The 21,891-nt window shown below is 32.2% G+C and overlaps 1 protein-coding gene across 1 annotated transcript; it reads right to left on the bottom strand.

Annotated features, from left to right (window-relative positions):
* Window positions 1-644: 644 nt before the first annotated feature.
* LOC141298393 (pyroglutamylated RF-amide peptide receptor-like) lies at window positions 645-19,282 on the bottom strand. The gene is made up of 6 exons (XM_073828907.1): window positions 18,922-19,282; window positions 13,343-13,501; window positions 8,687-8,748; window positions 5,251-5,486; window positions 3,375-3,472; window positions 645-1,045 (listed from the first exon to the last, which is right to left on the bottom strand). Exons 1-6 carry the CDS (start codon window positions 19,280-19,282, stop codon window positions 645-647), a joined length of 1,317 nt encoding a protein of 438 aa, XP_073685008.1.
* Window positions 19,283-21,891: the final 2,609 nt, after the last annotated feature.

Below are 21,891 nucleotides of genomic sequence, written 5' to 3'. Positions count from 1 at the left end.
TCATAGATATACATAATACACACACAAATATATTATGCAAATAAATCTTTTATTTTGGATGTGATTAATCGTTTGACAGCACCTAAAAAAATTAAATGTAAAAAATTTAAATAAATTAAAATATTTAAATAGTTTTCTAGTTTAATGTTTAATATTTGTAATTAAGTAAATAATAATTAAATTAAAATGTTTAAAACAATTAAAATATAATTGTAAACAAATTCTAACACTAAAATAACCCCAGAGAAAGCACTGAAATATAATTTTTCCTCAAATCTCATACTTTTATCTCACTCCACGTCCCTTTAGGCTCTGCAATCTGTAAACTGTTGTTATACGGAGCTGAAGATTTTGCAGAATTTCTCCTTTTCCGTTCCACAGAAAAAGCACCAGCATCCAGGTTTGAAACAACACGATTGTAAGTAAATAATGACCGAATATTGATCTTCACACTTCTCAAGTGAGGTCAGTCTGTTGCATTTCCTTTGCGCTGCTCATGAACCACTAAGACGTCTTTTCTGGATCCTCGTCTCTCATGGTGGATGTGATATCCTGAACTCATGCCACAGCATTGTTGAGATTCCCTCCAGGCTGTGTTTGTTGCCATCAGATCACAATAAAGCTCTCATCCTCCTGCATTGAGTTTATTTCACACAGGAGCTGCTGGACGGAAGCTGAGAGGAAGCAGTTTTGACTTTCTGCTCTGTGAACGCCGTCGATATCTCCAGATCTCCTTGTGAAGACGTCAGCACTCGGTTCTGTGTTTGCAGGTTAGCGTTGTTCCCGCTGGTGGTGTTGCTGCTGAAGGCCTCCGTTTTGAGGTGTTTGGAGAAGTGCACGCTGAGGTTGGGCCGCTGAACGGCGCCGCTCTGCCGCACGGGACGCCGCAGGTACGCCGAAAGAGTAGCCACGCAGTTCTTCTTGAAGTTCTCGTTCATGAAGGCGTAGACGACGGGGTTGTTGAAGGAGTTGGAGAAGCCGATGGCCTGGACCACAGCGATGATCATGTTCACCGTCACCTCGTCATACTTCTTCTCCAGGTCGTCTGAATGAAGAACACACAGATAGAATTTACAGTTGAAGGTTTACTCCTTACTTGTTTTATTGTCAGGTATGTGGACGGCTTTTATTAACAGTTTATTAGCAACAAAGGTTATTTGAACTATTTATTCTCAGTTTGTAAAATCATATGGGAAGGCAATGCGTTTACTTTTGTTTTTAAAATTAAAAGACCATAATATTAGAATTGCAATTTCACAGTTGTAATCTAAAATAAAATGTTTCAAATATTATTATTTTATTATATTATAAATATAAATGTTTTTTTATACCAATTATTGTTTTTTAGGTGAAATATTATATTTTTACTGTTTTGTTTCAGTAATTTTGTTAGCATAGAAATAATAATTACTGCTACTAAACAAAATCATTATAAATTATTAATAATTATGTTATGAATTATCTATTATTAATATTATTATTATCATGAATCCAAACTATGAAGCCCTACATTATTATTACAACTGCAAAATAAAAAAATAATATTTAGTAAGTTAATAATAATTAATTGTTAAATTACATTTTTAATTATTATTTTATAGTCATATTGATATATAATCACAATATTTTAACCAATTTGTGCAGCCTAATATTTGCTATTATTAATAAAAAATAATAAAAATAATATTATTTAAATTATATTGTAAATATAAATATATTAATACTATTATTATTTAATATTATTTTAAGTTATATTTTTACTGTTTTGGTTTAGTAAGTTTTTAGCATAAAAATAATTATTGCTACTAAAAATGACCAAAATATTACGTGTCATGAATAATCGTATTATTATATTGCAAATATAAAAATATTAATACTATTATTAAATATTATTTTACAATTAAATATGATAAATTATATACTTACTGTTTTGATTTAGTATTTTTTTTTAACATGTAATTATTGCTACCAAATAAAATAATGAAAAATATTATTAATAATTATAATACATGTTATGAATTATCTATTATTATTATTATTATGGATCCAAAATATGCAGCCCTACATTATTACAACTGCAAAATAAATAATAATTGTTTTTTTTAATTAGTAGTAGTATTATTTTATAGTCTTATTGATATGTAATTACAATATTTTGACCAATTTGTGCAGCCCTAAATAAAAATGACCACTAAATTAAAATAACAATTATTATAATTATAAAAAAAGTGAAGATAAAAATAATACTATTATTTATAATTATTTTATTATATTGTACATATAAATATTTTTTTAATTTAGTAATTTAAGCATAAAAAAATATTGCTACTAAATAAAATATTATTAATAATATGTTAATAATAATTAAATAATAATTTTAGCGTTATTATTATTATTATTTTATAGTCATATTGATATATAATCACAATATTTGGACCAACTTGTGCAACCCTTACTAAATAAAAATGACTAAATCAAAAGAATTACTATCAATAAGAAAAATAGTTATTGATATTAAAAATATTATTATAAATATAAAAATATTACTACTACTATTATTATTATTATTATCTAATATTATTTTACAGTGAAATATAAATTATATTGTTTTTATTTTTAAATTATAAATATTTATTATCATCATTATGTTATATATTATAGTCATGCTAAATAAAAATTATTACTATTATTAATAAAATCTATTGATTAATAAATATTGTTACTGTTAGTAATAGTAAAGTTATTTATTATTTTTGTTGTTATTAATATTATTTCATAGTCATAATGATACGATTGTGCAAATGAGCACAACAGACCTGGATTCTTTCTTTTTTGTAGTTGTTGACCATTTCAATCTAAATTCTATATCCGAAAAATTGGAAAATGTGAGTCTTGTTATTGCATATTTTTAATGTTTGTTCACAGTGTTGAGTGCTAATGGGTCTCCAAATGATGTAATAATCAAAACTGGATGCAGAACTAGTTACCCAGAACATTACCTGTTTTATTTCAGGAATATCTGAATTGACAGTATCATGCTGTTGTGCTCAAACAGTGAGAGGAAATCAAATAAATCAGAAGCATTTGACCTTTTTAACCTTCTGTTGGTGGGCGCTACTAGTCTTAACGATTAATCATCCGGGCTGTTAACAGTGATTGTGGGTTCAGCCTCAAATACGAGTGACCCGCACTGTAACGGAGACGCCACATAACCACAGGTTACTGTAATTACACCATGAATAATGTCCTTTGTGTGATCGTCACACTACTACAATTGAGCTGATTTCCATTCACAACCATTCATTTTCAAGCCTTTTACTCTAAAGCATCATGTGACGCAGATTACAGGAGTGAATGCAGCGGTACACGCTTACTGTACTCGAACAGCATGTGCACGATATGAAACGGAGCCCAGCAGATGGTGAACAGCAGGACAATAGTAATCATCATTTTGACGGCCCGTTTCTTCTTCCTGTTTGAACAGAAACAAAATACAGCTGTGAAGGTACGTTTCTGTCATTTCATGACGGTTTATTTGCAGAAAATCTCATTCACACAATGCATTTTGCTTATGTCGTCTGAGTAAATACTTACTTGGAGTCTTTATATAATGCATTAGTATTTTTATTGCATTGATTATGCCTTGTAATGCATTCATTGTTACACCTTTAAAAAGTATAATGCATTATAACACACCAGTTAAATAAATATAATAATTACAGTTGATAATAATTATAATTTATAATAATATTTTATCACCATAATTAAATATAATAAATAATTAAAGAGTGTAATCCTACAATCACTTGACAGCCCTAATTATTATAATAAAAAATAAAATAATTACAGTTAAAAAATAATAATTATGAATATTATTTATTGCAATAATTAAATCTAATAAATAAATACATTTTGGCCAAATAGTGTAACCCTACAAACAAACAAACGAAAACCTGTTTTGTTTTTATTAAATCATTTGACAGCCCTAATAATTAATGATTATAATAAATGAATAAATAAAATGATAATTAGTTAATAATAATAATTAAATACATTTTTGCCATTATAACATATAATAAATAAATAAATGTTGTCCAAATTGTGTAACCTTATACACAAGCAAAGAAAACCAAATTATTAGGACAGCCCTAATAATTAATAATTATAATAAAAAATAAAATAATAAAGTTAATAATAATCATTACAATTAATATTTTATTGCTATTATTTCATATAATTAATAAATACACTTTGGCTCAATTGTGTAACCCAACAAACAAGCAAATAAAACGTTTTTTTTTAATCACTTGACAGCCCTAATAATTATAATAATAATTAGAGTTAAGAATAATAATAATTATTATTAATAATAATTTTTTATTGCCATAATAAATACATTTTGGCCAGATTGTGTAACCCTACAGACAAGCAAAGAAAACCTGTTTTGTTTTGTTTTTGTTTAATCATTTGACAGCCCTAATAATTAATTATTATTATAATAAATAAATAAAATAATAATTATAGTTAATAATAATTATTATTAATAATATTTTATTGCCATAATTAAATATAATTCATTTTGGCTAAATTGTGTAACCCTACAAACAAGCAAAGAAAACCTGTTTTTTATTTTTATTGAATTACTTGACAGCCCCAATAATGAATTATAATAAATAAATAAATAAATAAAATAGTCATTACAGTTAATAATAATAATTATTGATAATATTTTATAGCCATAATTAAATATAATAAATAAATTTTGGCCAAATTGTGTAACCTTTTTTGTTTTGTTTTTTAAGCTCAATTAAAATTTAGATCAGAAAAATTGCAATCATTTATTTATTTTTTTCCCAAATCATGCAACGATTTATTTATTTATTAATACAAGTAATCTGCAAATATTATAATGTGTTCTAGCTTTAGTGTATTTATCTTTAGTTTAGTTATTTAATTAATTCACGAAAAGATATAATGCATTTCAATATACATTTTGAATACCTATATAATGCATTTTACATAATGACTTCAAAAGGCTTCCAAAGTAATTTTATTCCATATTATTAATTAAATGGCTTGATTTGTTAACATCAAAACATCTAATGTTATTGGGTAAAATAATTTAAAAAAATGTCAGAAAGCCATAAATAAAAGGCGTTTTGAAGTCACATGCTTTATATTATCAGTTTAATTGTAATCTTTTAAATTTTTTTTTTTTATTAGCAGGTCTTTGTTTGTTTTGACTCTTACCTGGAGATTTTGTTGATCTCTCTGTGGTTCATGGTGCTGAGGACAGAGGAGTCTCCCACACGTTTCCGGATCCAGAGCTCGATGCCGATGCGGCTGTAGAGGAAGAGCATGGCGGCCAGCGGCAGCAGGAACAGCGCCACCATGATGAAGGTGGTGTAAACCTGACGGTGCAGCAGCGAATGCCAGCGCTCCTGACAGCACACGTGATGATGATCGTACAGGAAGTCGTACTTTACCTGAGGAACACAGATAAGAGAGTAAACCTAATTGGTATTCATAGAGAGCATGCAAGACTTTAAAAGTGCTGTAAGCTATTTATTTTAGAGTTGCATGCATAAAATGTTCTTACCATCTGTTCAGGAACTTCAGTCAAACTATGTTCTCTAACTGTCAATCTTTAGACATTTTTTAAGAAACTAAGCATTTGAAGAAATAGTTGCATAATGATTGAAATTGATCATAGCACCTTTAAATGCATTTAAATGCAAACCATGTTTGAAGAAATAGTTAAAAACGTACTTATCCTGTGGCCATCAAAGATGTAGATGAGTCTGTTTCTTCATCAGATTTGGAGAAATGTTGCACTGCATAACTTGCTCACCAGTGGATGTGAATGGGTGCCGTCAGAATGAGAGTCCAAACAGCTGATAAAAACATCACAAGTAATCCACCCCACTCCAGTCCATCAGTTAACATCTTGACAAGATGTTTTAACTTGAGTCCATAATCTATAATAACGCTTCCTCCAGTGAAAAAGGTCCATCTCCTGTTGTCTCTCTCATCAAAATCCAGCCACATATTTGTTTAGAGCTGTTTTGGCTTGTAAATGTTGCATAATCTGTGCAGATTTCTCTCTTGTTTCAGATCAGACCACTTTTTCATTGGAGAAAGCGTTATTATGGATTATGAAGTCGCATTTTAGTTAAAAACATCTTTAATGATGGATTTGTTTCAGCTTTTGTCTTCTCAAGATGTTAACTGATGGGCTGGAGTGGTGTGGATTATTTGTGGATTATTGTGATGTTTTTATCAGCTGTTTGGAGTCTCATTCTGACGGCACCCATTCACTGCAGAGGATCCATTGGTGAGCAAGTGATGGAATGACACATTTCTCCAAATCTGATGAAGAAACAAACTCATCTACATCTGGGATGGTCTAAGGTTGAGCACATTTTCAGCAATTTCTTATTTTCGGGTCAACTACAGTTGAGGTCAAAAGTTTACATCCCCCTTTGAGAATCTGCAAAATAAGAGGGATCATACAAAATGCATGTTATTGTTTATTTAGCACTGACCTGAATACGATATTTCACATGAAAGATGAAAGTTCACATATAGTCCACAAGAGAAAATAATATTTGAATTTATAAAAGTAACCCTTTTCAAAAGTTTACATACAGTTGATTCTGAATACTGTGTTGTTACCTGTTTGAACCTTCTGTAATAGTTGCATATGAGTCCCTCAGTTGTCCTCAGTGTGAAAAGATGGATCTCAAAATCATACAGTCATTGTTGGAAAGCAGACAGTTTAACTGTTGAGGGCAAACAAGGGACTCGTGAACAACTATCGCTAACAAAAAAACACAGCTGTGGATCATTCAGGTAACAACATAGTATTACTAATCAAGGAGATGTAATTTTTAATGGGTTTTTTACAACGTGTCCGAGAAGGACAACAAATTTGCTGTTTGCAAGGTGTGTGCAAAGGAGATACCCCGAGGAGGAGTGCTACAAAAGAATTTCAACACAACGAACATGATACGACATTTGAAAGTTTCTCACATTAAGAAGTATACCGAGTTTACAAATTCAGCTTCTGATAAGGCAGAGAAAGAAAAAGAGCGTGCATGTATATGTACAGGGTGCGATTTCCCCCCCTCTGGTCTATGCATCCCTGCCTCTGCTGAATTATTTTTATCCATGGTGGGGATAAAACGTCCCGCGAAGCCGCTCCTACATCCCGATCTAAATCAAATTATTCGCCATACGCGCTTTGAAGTTGAACGTTCTGAATCAAATGATTCACGATCCGATTGGAGCGCTTCGAAACAGTGAATCCTTTTGCGACTCAGTGGTTTACTGATTCGGAGTTTCCAAAAAGCTGCATTGATACTTTGTTCACCTTCTCTATAAAATGTATTCGTTGTTTGAAATTAAATAACTTACAATGTTTCTATTAAATTGTGATCACATAATACAGCTTCCGTCGTATTAAAAACATTTCATGACCTGACACTCATTATCTGGTTCTTGCCTAAAAAGACGGGCATATAATGCGCGTTGTTAACAGATTACACTAACAGTTTGGTCAACCTCTCAAAAGCATCCCCCCCTCTGGTTTTTTCACAAATTGCACTCTGTATATGTCTATGTATGTGTATATGCATATGTATGGCATATTTATTTTATTTTTCCACAAAAAGCTTGTTGCTAAACTCTAAATTGTGATTCTAAGAAAGAGCCTCCTGAGAGTTAAATGTTTATTATGGTGCACGTGTGTGTTTTGCACGTAATAATTTTTTTTATTTTAAGATTTAACTCCTTTTTCCACAGAAAAAAGGTTCATAGTTTACAAATTGTGTCAACTCTAAAAGAGTGAAATGTTGTGTTGTACACATAATTACTGCCAAAAGACAGTTTAAGATGGTAAGCAACACTTACTCTATGTAAGCTGAGTCCAAGTTGTCTATGAGAGTCTCGAGGGTGTTCAATATTGAAATTTGCCTCAGCCTGCAATAAAACTGGTCAATTCATGATACTTTCTCATTTCCTACTTTTTATACTAATAATACAATGTCAATGTTTGTACATGAGACAACAATATTGAAGGATTTATGGATTTGACGCTGTGATCGGTAATATCGGGATCGGCAGATACTGCTTTTGGTGATCGGTGATCGGCCCCCAAAATCCAGATCGGTGCATCTCTAGTACTAAATAAACAATAACATGCATTTTGTATGATCCCTCTTATTTTGCAGATTCTGAAAGTGGGGTGTAAACTTTTGACCTCAACTGTATTCCTTTAACTTTTCTCATCATGCAGCACTATTCTTGGACTGTTTTGACACTTTTGTGGTTTGACACTATTATGGCAGCATTAAGTTTCTTCAGAAGTGTTCATATCGGCCTGCAGCTGTGAAGGACACGAGGGTCAGTATAGACTCGTTTGGTGAACTCAAAAAAAAAAAAAAATCGATGAATAACGCATGCACTTTTGCGATAAGACTCTCAGAAGCAAGTTGCACCCTGATTTCAAGGACAGACTGATGTGGCATCAGCGCGTTTGATCTGCTGGCGGTCAGGCTTGACTAAATTATCATTTCTGTGTGTCAAAGCAATTAACCTTGCGCTTGTTAAATACAATTGGTTAACTTCGCTTGCAGTGATTTTGATTTAAAGTTTATCTGGCAGCTTTCTTTGCAATGTCACTCACCTCTAGCTGTTGCACGAACAGCATCGGCGATCCAACCATGACAGCAGCGATCCACACCAGCCCTGCATAGATGTATATAAATCAGATCATTACTGGGTTCTGTCTCGTGAGCCTGTGCTGTTAATAATGAACAGAAATGCATCGCTGCATATACGTTAACCTATTAGAGAACATCCAGACAAAAGCCCTTTGGTGAACACTTCATATTTACACATGCAAATGAGCTAATGCTTTCATTGCCTCACTGTATTGCCCAGCAGAGAGAGATTTACATGTTTGATGATGGTCTTATGCTGTTAATTTCTCCATGGGGGGATTGATTTTTAACATGAACTCATAAAGCATTAAAGCAGACCTGCTGTGAGCTGCATCAGAGTGCATTATTAAAACTTAAAAAAAAGAAACATTTAACAGCAATTACCCATGATTTGCAATTATGTCCAGTAATCAGAATATTGTGGCAAGAAAATTGAACCAGAAGAACTTCAATTGCTCCTATGAAGCACTGCAAATTACAAGCATAATTGTAGCATTAATATATACATATATTACGATGACATTTTAGTGCCACATAAAAAAAAAAAAATTAATGTATATTACAATATTCAATTAGAAATATGCTATTAGAATAATGTCGGAATGTTTTTAGAATAGAGTCAAAATGTTACGAGAATACAGTCAAAATACTACGAGAATAAAGCCGAATTACTACGAGAATAAACTCAAAATACAGCCAGACTGAAGTCTAAATACTACGAGAATAAAGTCTAAATATTATGAGAATAAGAATAAACTAAAGTCGAATTACTACGAGAATTAACTTAAAATACTACGATAATAGTCTAAATATTAAGAGAATAAACTAAAAATACTATGAGAATAAAGGCAAATATTATGAGTATAAAGTTAAGAGAATAAAGACGAAATGTTTCGAGAATAAAGTGGAAATATTTTGAGAATAAAGACGAAATGTTTCGAGAATAAAGAGGAAATACTACGAGAACAAAGTTCTCTCGACTTTGTTCTGGAAACGTTTCAACTTTGTTCTTGAAGCATTTCAAGAACAAAGTCGAAATGCTACGAGAATAAATGTTTTGAGAATTGAAATCATAGAAATTAAAGTTATAATACTTTGAGAGTATAGCCTGCACACACATAATCTAGTAATTGCTACAAAATTAATATTCGTAATTTTGACTTTATTCTCGAAACATTTCGACTTTATTTTCAAAATATTTCGACTTTTTCCCATAGTATTTCGACTTTATTCTGATAATATTTTGTTGTTAAGTGCCTTTTTTTGCATTTTAATGCTTTAACAACCATTTTCTTAAATCCCTATGCAATTCAATTAATGTAAAAAATATATACTTCTGGAACTGAGGCCACTGAAGAAGTGGTCAGAAACTGTTATAATCTATAAAGAATATTTCAAACCTTTTGAAATGTATGGACACTCTTTAATAATTTAAGACATTTCTCTGTTTCAGTCCACAGGCACAGACCTCCAGATAAAACCCTTAGAGATCACAGAAGGCTGTGGATTGCATGATGGGAGTTATGTCAGACAGGTCATGAGGAGCTTCAGAGACATTCACTCACTTCCCAAAACGAAGCTTGCCTACTGAGATGACATTTGAAATGTAAGAGGGATTTGTGATGTCATCCAAAAAAAAGTAGTTTTAGTGGTGCAGCAAGTTAATACATTTTAAGGAAACTTTTATCTTTTCTTAAGAATAACTGGTGAATCATGCAGAGTAACACCAGGAGTGTGTTTTAGGAACATAAGTGGAGTCAGGTTTGATCTCATGTTGATTTCTAGGCAGGGTATATGCAGGAATCCTAAAGGTAATTTCAATACCTTTTTAAGACTTTTTAAAGACCTTCTCAGAATAGTTTAAGACCTCATTGCCACTTCAACTTCTAATCAGTATCAAACCTTTAACAGTTGTTAATAAACAGCTGTAGTTAAATAAATCAATGGAGCACAACCATGCAACAGAACTCAGATAACAGGGTTCAACGCTAAGGATTTTTTCTACTGGCCTGATCGGGCCAGTGGTTCAGATTTTTACTTGCCCTGCCAAAATTTTCACTGGCCCAACCAAAAAATAAAAATAGTTATTAATACAGGACTCACAAAATTTCAAAATCTCTGGTAGCCCTTCGGGCAGGCACTCTTCAGATTTTGGTAGCCCGAAAATTAATTTAACTACCCCAAATAAAAAAAGACTTCTTTTTTTTAAATATATAAAATCAGATAGGAGTCTAAACTTAATCAAAATGTTTTCAATACACAAATATAAACAAATATCAAGGAAGGAATTTTATTTCACTCTTTGGTGTGTCTGCATTATTTTTAAATATCAATTTAAGTCAATTTATAAATCGAGTATATAATTTATTATATTTATTTAAAACATAAATATTACTGTCTTAATTGTTTAGTATTTTAGAAGGCACATTAACTTCCTTCACATTTACAACTCCATGTGTTTGCTGCATAAAAACATGGGTCGATAATTGCAATCAATTGCAAGCAGGAGCCCTCTAGTTTACGATAGCCCGTCGGGCAGGCCGGTGAAACATTTTGGTAGCCCGACTGGAAAATACAATAGCCCCAGGACGTCGGGCTAGCGATTTTGCGAGCCCTGTAATATTTATATAATTATAATATAATTTCTTAGCCACATTTTAAACAATGTGTCAAAAGCCAAATATAACACTGTTTCCTTAAATACAATTGACAATTTTAAAAAATTATAATTGTGATGTATCTAAATTTATGCACAACAGTATGTCCAGGTTGATGGTTCTAGATCAGCAGTTAACTATATATAAATGGAGGACTCCTATTAAAGGAATGTAGTTGCAAAGAAGAAAATTAAACAATATTAGTAAATAGAGTGTTATTAAGCAGACTTTATGTTAAAGGTTTTGTTTTTACGGTGGTCGTCCATGATTTTTTTTTTTACCTTTTGGTTTTTACCTTTTCATATGTTTAATTGGGCTCAGAGGTGCCATGAGTGCAATCAAATTCATAAATTCATGTTATAAAATTTTGAATACAGAGATCTGCCAGCAGGTGGCGGCACGAGACTGATTTAATTACTGAATCATATTATTCATTTGATTCGTTCGAACAGATGGTTCATTCGGGAATAAAGCAAGTGACTCTTAATGAATGGGAAATTGAATCATTTCACAAAATTCGTTTAAAAACGCACATTCATTCATAAACGAAACACCGCTGTGTTTGAATGGAGATGCGTTGTGACTTGTTTCAGACTACTTTTGATGACGAAACAGAGCAAAATCAGGCATAGTGTTATAGTCAGACAATGTAAGTCACTTAATAATAGCTTCTTGTTTATTTAACTGTTGTATTAAATCAGTACCTCATTTACAAACTCCCACAAAAATTATTAAAAGTTGTCACTCATCTTAGTTTGCGATATCACAAAGCTCTATTATAATCAGCGGCGCTCTCTATAACTTACTGCACAATCAGTCTCTTATTTACTCTCTCTACACTTTGTTTATGAAAGGATTGGTGAGAAATGTCTGTGATACATTACGTTGCAAAAACACGTAGAAACCTTTGAAGCTCCACTGAGCGCAAACACAAATATGCTGATGGGGTCAGTCGCACATGCTGCTCCTAAATATTTTTTTCACAGTCGCACGTAGTAATTTTTAGTCGCAAATGCGAGTTAGAAACAGACGTTTTCCTTTTAGCTTCCTTTTGATGTTGCCGTCTCTTCGCTGTACTGGTTGTTACCAGGTTACAGAAAACAACAGTGCTTACAACATCCAATCAGATAAGAGGATCCGAAAAGCAATACGGTGTTCATAACATCACAGAGAAGGTAGCATTTAAACGCTTAAAAACACAAGCTGTTTCTCGATTCTTAGACTGTATTTGCACGAATTTGACAAACAGTCACAGGCAAATTAAACTTCAGTGACATCGGGACAGTGACGATCCTGTCTACAGTCCTGAGCATCTCGCACGCTGGCCCCGGGCCATCAGCAGTCCTTATTGTCAAGCCCTGGATAAGCTTGGAAGAAACAAAGCTTGAAAGAATAAATTAAACCAAAGGCAAGATTTATTAAAATATACCTTAATTAACAGCATTTATGCCCATCGACAATATACAAATTTTCTTTTTACAATACATACAGTAGGCCTTGTGGTTGTTTTCACTGTTTATACTCGTCTTTCTCCAACCAGGAGTACGCAAACTTACATTTTCCCATTTTGCCGTCTGTTTCGCTCTATGGTTTCGCTACATGTGGAGAGCGTCACATGACCTTCCCGCGTTTGTAGCAAATTACGAGACATCACCCGGATGCGCCCCGGCCCAAACCAATCGCATGGGCCGAGCATGCCGTTGTTAATAATAGAAGGAAAATAAATATATTTATGCTTTTTTGGAGTCAAACACTTTGGACAACACTTGAACAAAATTTAAGACCTCGTAAAAACGCTATTAAGACTTTTTAATACCTTTTAAGGGCCTTAATTTTCTCATAATTGTTTTATCAACTTTTAATACTTTTTAAGACCCCGTGGACACCCTGCTAGGGCTTGTGGAGCATTGCTTTTAATCATGCAGACAGGGTTGAGCGTGTGGGTGTTTGACCTTACTGTACCTAGCATCTTGTAGGCTCGTTTCGGCGTGTACTGCCTCTTCATCTTGAGCGGATAGACGATGCCCTGGTATCTCTCGATAGCGATGCAGGTCATGGTGAGGATGCCGGTGACAATGGCTGTGGTCTGGACAAAAGGAACGGTCTTACATACTAGAACCCCTGCACATACAACACAAAAAAACACAAGATGCACACTTAAAGTAGTGCTCAACTCATACTAGAGAATCATGCCTTGCTTGGAAACACATTTTACTGAACTGCACTGATTTTAATGTCAATAGACAACAGTTTTAATCAGAGATGTGTTCAACTAATATGTATCAGGGTTCCCACAGGTCCTTGAAATCCTTGAAAGTTTGTGAAAATAATTTCAAGGCCCTGGAAAGTTTCTGAAAATAAACGTACATAGTTACAGGTCCTTGAAAGTGCTTGAATTTATTTTGTGTGTTATTTCACTAACACTTTGTAGCCTATGCATACTAGCTGTACTGTAAATATACTGCGTGGCATGCGGCATCCGGAAGTGCAGGGTGCAAAATGCCTGCGCAGCGTCACGCAGAGTACGTAAACATTATCGAGCGCTTATCGAACTGTCATTATCCTTTTATCGACATGATAATTATCGCCCAGCCCTACAATCTACAGTATAAACAACAAAAAATAAACAACACTTCTTTCTTAGTCGTGTAGACATTAAATGCAGTATTAAAATTGCCTTTGAAAGCGCGTGCACGTTTTACTTTTGGTTTCGTTTTAACGATCCTGCAAAACTCTCGATGGTGCGGAGCGTGCATTCTACAATACAAGAGATTGCTTTAACAAAACCATTTGAAAGTGGGAGGACACCAACGGGATTTTGAAAAGCGTGTCCCCAGTGGAAATTACGAGTGAGTGGAACTCTGCCGCTGAGTTATCATTTGATGTGCATGTATGGCGCATTGTACAGTATATTGAGACGGATACGCCAGAATTGTATCTGACAGAATGTACGCTGTAGCTCGAAATATAGTAGATTGTGGAGACCTTTTAATTGTCCACAATCAAAAGAGAGAACGGCGAACCTGTCACTGCATCAGCTCACAGCAGTCTGTGCAGTAGTTAGGATAGCGAAAGTTTTGTAAAGAAATGAAACCAAGACGCACCACAATTTCTCGCACTCGCACAAATGCTCCCAAATATAATTTGAGGTCGCGCAGATTACATTTTGGGAGCATATGCGACCAAAACGGTCGCAATTTCGAGCCCTGTAGCTTGCTAAATTTTTGCACATTTACAACAAATACAATATCAGATCTCTGTCATATGACCAAAAATAAATGCAAAAAAAAAAAAAGGTAACACAATGCAACCTTGCTCTCACTTGAAATGCGTCCCCACATTAAGTCCTTGAATTTAAGGCTATTGGACCTGGAAAGTCCTTGAAAGGTCCTCGAAAGTATTACCTTAATGTATTTTTGTCTAGTTTTAACCTTAATGGCTTATATGGCTTTTTGTTAATTGTTATTTATTCTATTTTTGCCATGAAGATAATGACGTGGTGTTAAAAACTAAATAAATAAAATGTATTTTAGAGATGGCTTTTAATTTAATGATAGTAAATTCACTTAAGTGAGCTTGTATTTCATACAATATTTACTGATTTTTTTAAAGATTTTTTAAAGATTTTTACATTTAAAATTGAACGTTGAATATCATGAATTATTATTTATTAGTCAAGTAGGCACAAATATTGGTGCAGTGTTTAATATTGAGATCATTAATCTACTTTTTTTTACTATTAATATTTATTTTTTTTAATTAAATTTATAAAATTTATAATATTTTTAATATAGAGTATAGCCTGTGCATGCATAATCTAGTGACTGTTATGAATTAATTTTTTTTGTAATTTTGACTTTATTCTCTAAACATTTCCACTTTATTCTCGTAATTTCTGGTAATATTTCGACTTTATTTTCAAAATATTTTGACTTTTTTTCTCATAGTATTTCGACTTGCAGTGTTTAGTATTAAGATCATTAATCTACTTTTTTTTTACTATTACAGTTTTTATTTAATTTTATTTCTTTAACTTTCATTTATAAAATTGTATTCAATTTTAATATTTATGTTTTTGTTATTTTTATGACAATTAACTATTGTATTTTTATTATTGTCTATTCAGCTCTTATTTTAATTTATAATTTTTAGTTCTTTTCGTTTCTTTCGTATGTTATATTATCACTGGCAGTAGTTTAAGAAAAATTAAAATGAGAAATGGTGCTGAACTAAAAACTAGCTGAAAGTTTCATATATCTGTTTTCATTTTAATTTGTAATTGTGTTGTGCTTTTGTTAATTATTTTTTTATTTGTAAATACGTCTATATAGTTCTTTGTTTTTAAGTAAGTTAAACCATTTTTTCATTCATTTTCAGTTAGTTGTCATTTGTAGAATTCTGAAAATTTTATTTAATGTGTTTTTTTTTATAGATTTTTAATTCAATTTTCTTTTCTTTTTAATTATCTTATTTCAGTTTTAGTTATTTTAGCGCACTGGTAATTAATTGTGCTTATCCTGGTTGTTGCAACCAATTAAAAACTAAAAGTTTACGTTTGCTTTTACTGCAAAAACTCCCAACTTTAGAGCCTGATCGTCTGAAGTTATGGTTGCTTGCTCTTCATAATGTGCCGGCTGTTGTGAATGCACTCAGGACAGTTGCGGTGAATCAGAAGTAAAAGTTTAGTTTCTTGCACAGAATGATTGTTTAGTGTGTTAAGACCTTAATGTATCGTCACAAGTCACAGAGTTTAATTTGGTTTTGTCTGTATGGTTTTTTTTTTAATCACTAATTCACATATGTGATAAAAGCTCTGAAGACATGGCAAGATGTTTGTTCTGTTATGCAAATCCTAATTGATTGATTGTGCATTTGTCGATTGAGTTTTTTTGTTTGTTTTTTTTTTGCTTTGGTAGCACTAACAGAATCATATATCATTTGCTCCTGCAGCATGACCAGCTATCAAAGTGATTTACTGCAGAAAAACGATTGTCCAGAGGGAAGGAGAGCAGCACAAAAACCCTGAATTACTGAGGATTAAAGGTGCGTCACTGCACATTGTGCTCCATTCACATGTATACTAATGCAGGAGAGCACAAACTCAAGCACACGCTGAGGAAGGTGAGTTCTGGTTTGAATAGCTCTGAACTTTTGACTCAGTGCATAGAATTCAGATTTCAACACTGCAGAATTTACAGTTTTAGGGGAAAATTAGCATACTCAAAACCTGTGTGACTGTATCAGTCGTAGATCACATGACCTTCACTGTCTGCACTCTCATTGGTTGTCACCATGACATAAAGTCAAAACTTGCCAAAGTGTGCTGTCACTCACAACAGTGAGAGTGAATGTTAGTGTGTGTGTTTCCATGTTTCCAGGTGTGTGTATATTAGTCTAATGACTTCTAAACAATATTTACATGTTTTATTGCAGTGATAAATATAAAAATAAGAGAAGGAAATGTTGCAGAGTATTTGCTCCACACTTCTCCTAATCCCACTTTCAGATTCAGACCTGAAGCACCTATTTAATTAAATCCCACGGGAAAACGGCTCTTATGAAACTCTGAAATGGTGCCTGATGGTAATACCATGGGGTTTTAAATATACTGTGGTGCTGATCTGTTGCCAAAATCATAAATCTTGGTATTTCCATCATATTCCAAGGTACTGAACATTATGCCACGGTGTGTGTGTGTGTGTGTGTGTGTGTGTACATATATATTGTTCTGGATAGTTGACAGCATGTTTTTCAGCTTCAAGATTAGGTAAAACTTTATGAGAAAAAATAAATTAATTCTATTTAATAAATACTAATAAATAAAATGAAAAATTTAAATGTACTGAATGTTATGTATTTAAGTAATTATTTAAAATTTAAATTATTAATTAAATTTTTAATTTATTTTTATATTCTGTTTTTACTATAATAAATAAATAAATCAATAAATAAATTAAATTAAACTGATACTAAAAATGGCTAATGCAATGATTGTAATTTGTTAAATTGTATAATTATTATGAATCGCTCTAGTAGGCACAAATATTGGTGCAGTGTTTAGCATTGAGATCATTATTTATTTACAAATTTTTATTTAAAGTAATTTTTTCTTTAATTTATACAATTTTTATTAATTTTTTGTATTAACATTTTTTTCCGTTTTCAATTTAATGTGTGCACTTGGTGTGTGTGTGTGTGTGTGTGTGTGTGTGTGTGTGTGTGTGTGTGTATTTTTTTTCCAGCATCCAGATTATGTTAAACTTTGAGAAAATAATAATAAATAAATTAAATGTATTTAATAAATACAAATTAAATTATACAACAATACAAATAAATAAATTAAAAAGTATTTCATTTAATGTATTTAAGTTCTGTGAATGTGAATTTTACTTTTCACTTTAAATAATTTAATCAAATTTAAAAATTTTAATTACCTTTTTTATCACCACTAGTTAATTGTAATTTGCTCCCACAGTTAGACAAATTACTTTATAAACCAGTAATATTCCGTCTAGCCTCTTAATCAATATGATCTCATACATTTACAAGGTAAATTAGGAAAAATGTTTAGAAATAAAAACATCAAATGTTTTAGGTAAAGTATAGAATTATAACTTACATATGAAATGTTTAAGCCTTGTGCATTCAAGAAAAGGTTACACAGGTGCAAAATGGACAAAAATGTCCATGTCCAAAAACTGTCATAAAAATATGATTCATTAATATTTTTTTCCACTTTCACTAACGTCGATTTTTTTTTAACCAGCATCTGTTCTCTCCATTGATACCAAACATGCATTAATTTTCAGAATTGTAACCATTTAAATGCTGGTTTGTTTGCATAATGCCACAGGTGTTTTTTTTTTAATGAAAACATGAAAGATAGTAGTAATTTTCATATACTAAATGCTGAGCAGAATTGTTTTTCTTTGCTTATTAGATTCTTGAGTGTGTCAGTGAAGAACAACATTAATTTTGAGGCATTTATATGTTTATGTAGTGTTTGTTTTTTTAATGTATATGCCAAATTTGAAAAAAAAAAAAAAATGGCACGATCTAGTAAAATTAAAAATTTGAAGCCTTGCCAATAGAATGAATGCCTATTAGCAAATATTGCATCATTTTATAGTCAAATGGCCCTGGGTTGAAAATTGCAATTTTAATGGGTTTCAATGTGAACATGTCCTTAAGGTCCTGAGTGTGAGTAACGTTACTTTTTTGTACGGAGGGTAAAATTGATTTTTTTGAAGGAAATGATGGTGAAATATTCAATTTTTAAATAAAAATAAACACCTGAGCCAAAATGTATGCAGTTGGCATTAACACAGGCACACTTATAACTAAAATTAAAACTGAAATGGACAAAAATGTCCATAAGGGCGCACAAGGGTGAAAGTAACGTTAGTTTCAGTTGATTAATACAGTAGCATGTCATTGCAGGACAACAGGTTTCCAGCGTTTGACTCTTCTAATCCTATCTATTTTAATGTTATGTCGTGTTTGTTAATGATTAATTAAAGTGTTTTTAATCAGATTCTGACCTCCCAGCCACTCTGTCGAGATGTTCTGCAGCAGTGTGAAGGGGATGCAGAAGAAGGTGATGAGCAGATCGCTGACCGCCAGAGAGCAGATGAAGATGTTGGTGGCGGTTCGCATCGCGCGTTTACGCACCACGATATAAACCACCAAACTGTTCCCGACCAGCGCCAGCACGAAAATAATCACGTACATCACGACAAACGTGGTTTTAGCTCCGGCGGGGAGTTCGGGGATGTAAACCAGCGGCTGGATGTTGTAGGTGTCGATGAATTCCTGGCGGGAGAGGTTGTAGTACTGCAGGAGTTCCTGGAGAACCTCCGGAGTGATCTTCGTAGTGGCCGTCATATCTGTAGACGAAGACATGTCGACTTCCAGTGTGTGCTGAGCACATACAAAGGGAAAAAGTAGAAATCCGGTGATCAGATGAGGTTTAGTGACCTGTAATTAAATCCCGCGGGTGTTCCGCTGCTCCTGTCAGGTTGTTTCGCGCCGTTTGGTGCGCGCGCGCGTCTGAGGGGAGCGCCAGTGCGCGCTCTTTAGTATGTACTGTATCTGCCAAGAATAGACTGCTGTTTATTTATTTATTTATTGTTTTATGTTACTTAAAGACTTCCAATTCATGAAGTCAAACTTAGATAGTGTACGAGCTGTATTTTATTTTATTTACTTAAGATACGCAGTACAGTGGTACCAAAATATGGTAGCAAACAATTTCGTTGTTTTCTACCACTAAACAAATAATATTCTAATTAGATATCTTTAAGAATTTATAGGTTAAAGGTTATGTAAAATGTGACCTTGGACCGCAAAACCAGTCTTAAGTAGCACAGGTATATTTGTAGCAATAGCCAAAACTATTTTTTACATTATTATTATTAGTAGTAGTATTTTGTATTTTGACTACAATGTGTCAAAAAAATAGATTTTTCTATATTAATTAAACATCATGTTCCATGAAGTTATTTTGTAGATGTCTTAATTTTTTTTAAGTTATATGCATTGCTTAGAACTTCATCGGGACAATTTTAAAGGCGATTTTCTTTTCTTTTTTGCACCCTTAGATTGCAATTTTTCAAATAGTTCTCAACCAAATATTGTCCTATCCTAACAAACCATACATCAATGGAAAGCGTATTTATATAAAAAAAAAAAAAAGACCCTTATAACTGGTTTTGTGGTCCAGGTTCACAAATAAATGGCAGATGGGGTTTCAAATAACGTTTTTAGTCTTCCAGTTTTGGTACCAAATGTTGGTACATAGTATTTTGGGTTTCTGCAGGTCTTAAAATTGTCTTGAAATGTGCCCTTGCACAAACTAGGACCTTAAAAGTTCTTAAATTTATCTGAAAGTCTTAATAAAGTCAGAAAATTTAGCATTTTTGTTTTCCATACATTAAGATACTTGATACTTGAGTTTATGCTTAAAACTAGAACCAAGTTCTGTCAATTTGGAATGAAAACATGTTTTTCCTTTAAGTTAAGTTGATTTATCTGAACCAGTTGGCAGATATTCATTTGTTTTATTCATAAACTTTGATTTTCTCATTATTTATTTCTTGATTTACGCTATGAATCTTTTGCCAAGCAGAAAACTAGGTAGGATATTGCGCATTGATTAGAAAGTGCAGTAAAAGATCCATATTCTAGTATTTGGAAGCAAGGCTATTTGTGACCGTGGACCACAAAACCCTTTTTTAAATAATTAATCTTTCCATTGATGTATGGTTTGTAGAATCTCAGACAATATTTGGCCGAGATACAACTAAAATCTGGAATCTGAGGGTTCAAAAATAAAAAATAAAAATAAAAAATATTGAGAAAATTGCTTTTAAAGTTGTCCAAATGAAGTTTTTTTTTTAAATTAAGTTTTTATATATTTACGGTAGAAAATATATAAAATATCTTCTTGGAACATGATCTTTACTTTATATGATTTTTGGCAGGGTTGTAAAAGGATCTTAAAATTTGCCCTTGCACAAACTAAGACCTTGAAAGTTCTTAAATGTATAGCAGGAAATCTTAAATGTTTTGTGCACTGTAGAAAATTTAGTATTTTTGTTTTCCAGTAAATACATTAGATACTTGAGATGCAAAATGAACATATTAAGTCTTGTTGTCTGCAAAATTGAACATAATGAACTGAGTTTATCCTTAATACTAGAACCAATATCTGTCAATGGTAATAAAAACATGGGAATGGGAATGTTTGTCCAATAAATTAATTAGATTTTTCTGAGCTTGTTGGCAGATATTAATTTTTTTAAATAATTTTCTAGTATTTGGAAGCAAGACTATTTGTGACCCTGACCACAAAACCAATTTTTTTCAATTGCTGAAAGCTGAATAAATAAGCTTTCCGTTGGTGTTAGAATTGGACAATATTTGGCCGAGATACAACTATGAAAATCTGGAGTCTGAGGGTGCAAAAAAAAAAATCAAAATATTGAGAAAATTGCTTTTAAAGTTGTCCAAATAAAGTTTTTAACAATGCATTATTGCTAATCAAAAATTAAGTTTTGACAGTACAAAATGTCCAGAATATTTTCGTGGAACAAAATCTTTACTTAATATCCTAATGATTTTTGGCATAAAAGAAACATCGAAACATGACCCATACCTTGTATTTTTGGCTATTGCTATAAATATACCCATGCTACTTAAGACTAGTTTTGTGGACCAGGGTCACATCTGGGGTTTCTGCGGGTATTTTTGCTTTCCAGTAAATCCATTAAGATACTTGAGATGCAAAATGAACATGTGAAGTCTTGTTTTTCGGCTAAAACTTAACAAGATGAACTGAGTTTATGCTTAAACTAAAACCAAGATCTGTCAATGGGGAATAGATACTTGTTATTCCTTTAAATTATGATTTTTCTGAGCCCGTTGGCTCTTTTTAATCATAAACTTTATATTTCTCATGATTTATTTCTTGATTTAGACTATGAATCTTTTTGCCAAACAGAAAACTAGGA

The sequence above is a fragment of the Garra rufa genome, chromosome 22, assembly GCF_049309525.1.
Source record: "Garra rufa chromosome 22, GarRuf1.0, whole genome shotgun sequence".
Classification (NCBI taxonomy): domain Eukaryota; kingdom Metazoa; phylum Chordata; class Actinopteri; order Cypriniformes; family Cyprinidae; genus Garra; species Garra rufa.
The sequence above is the reverse complement of the archived record's forward strand: the minus strand, read 5'-3'. Positions and strand labels throughout refer to the sequence as shown.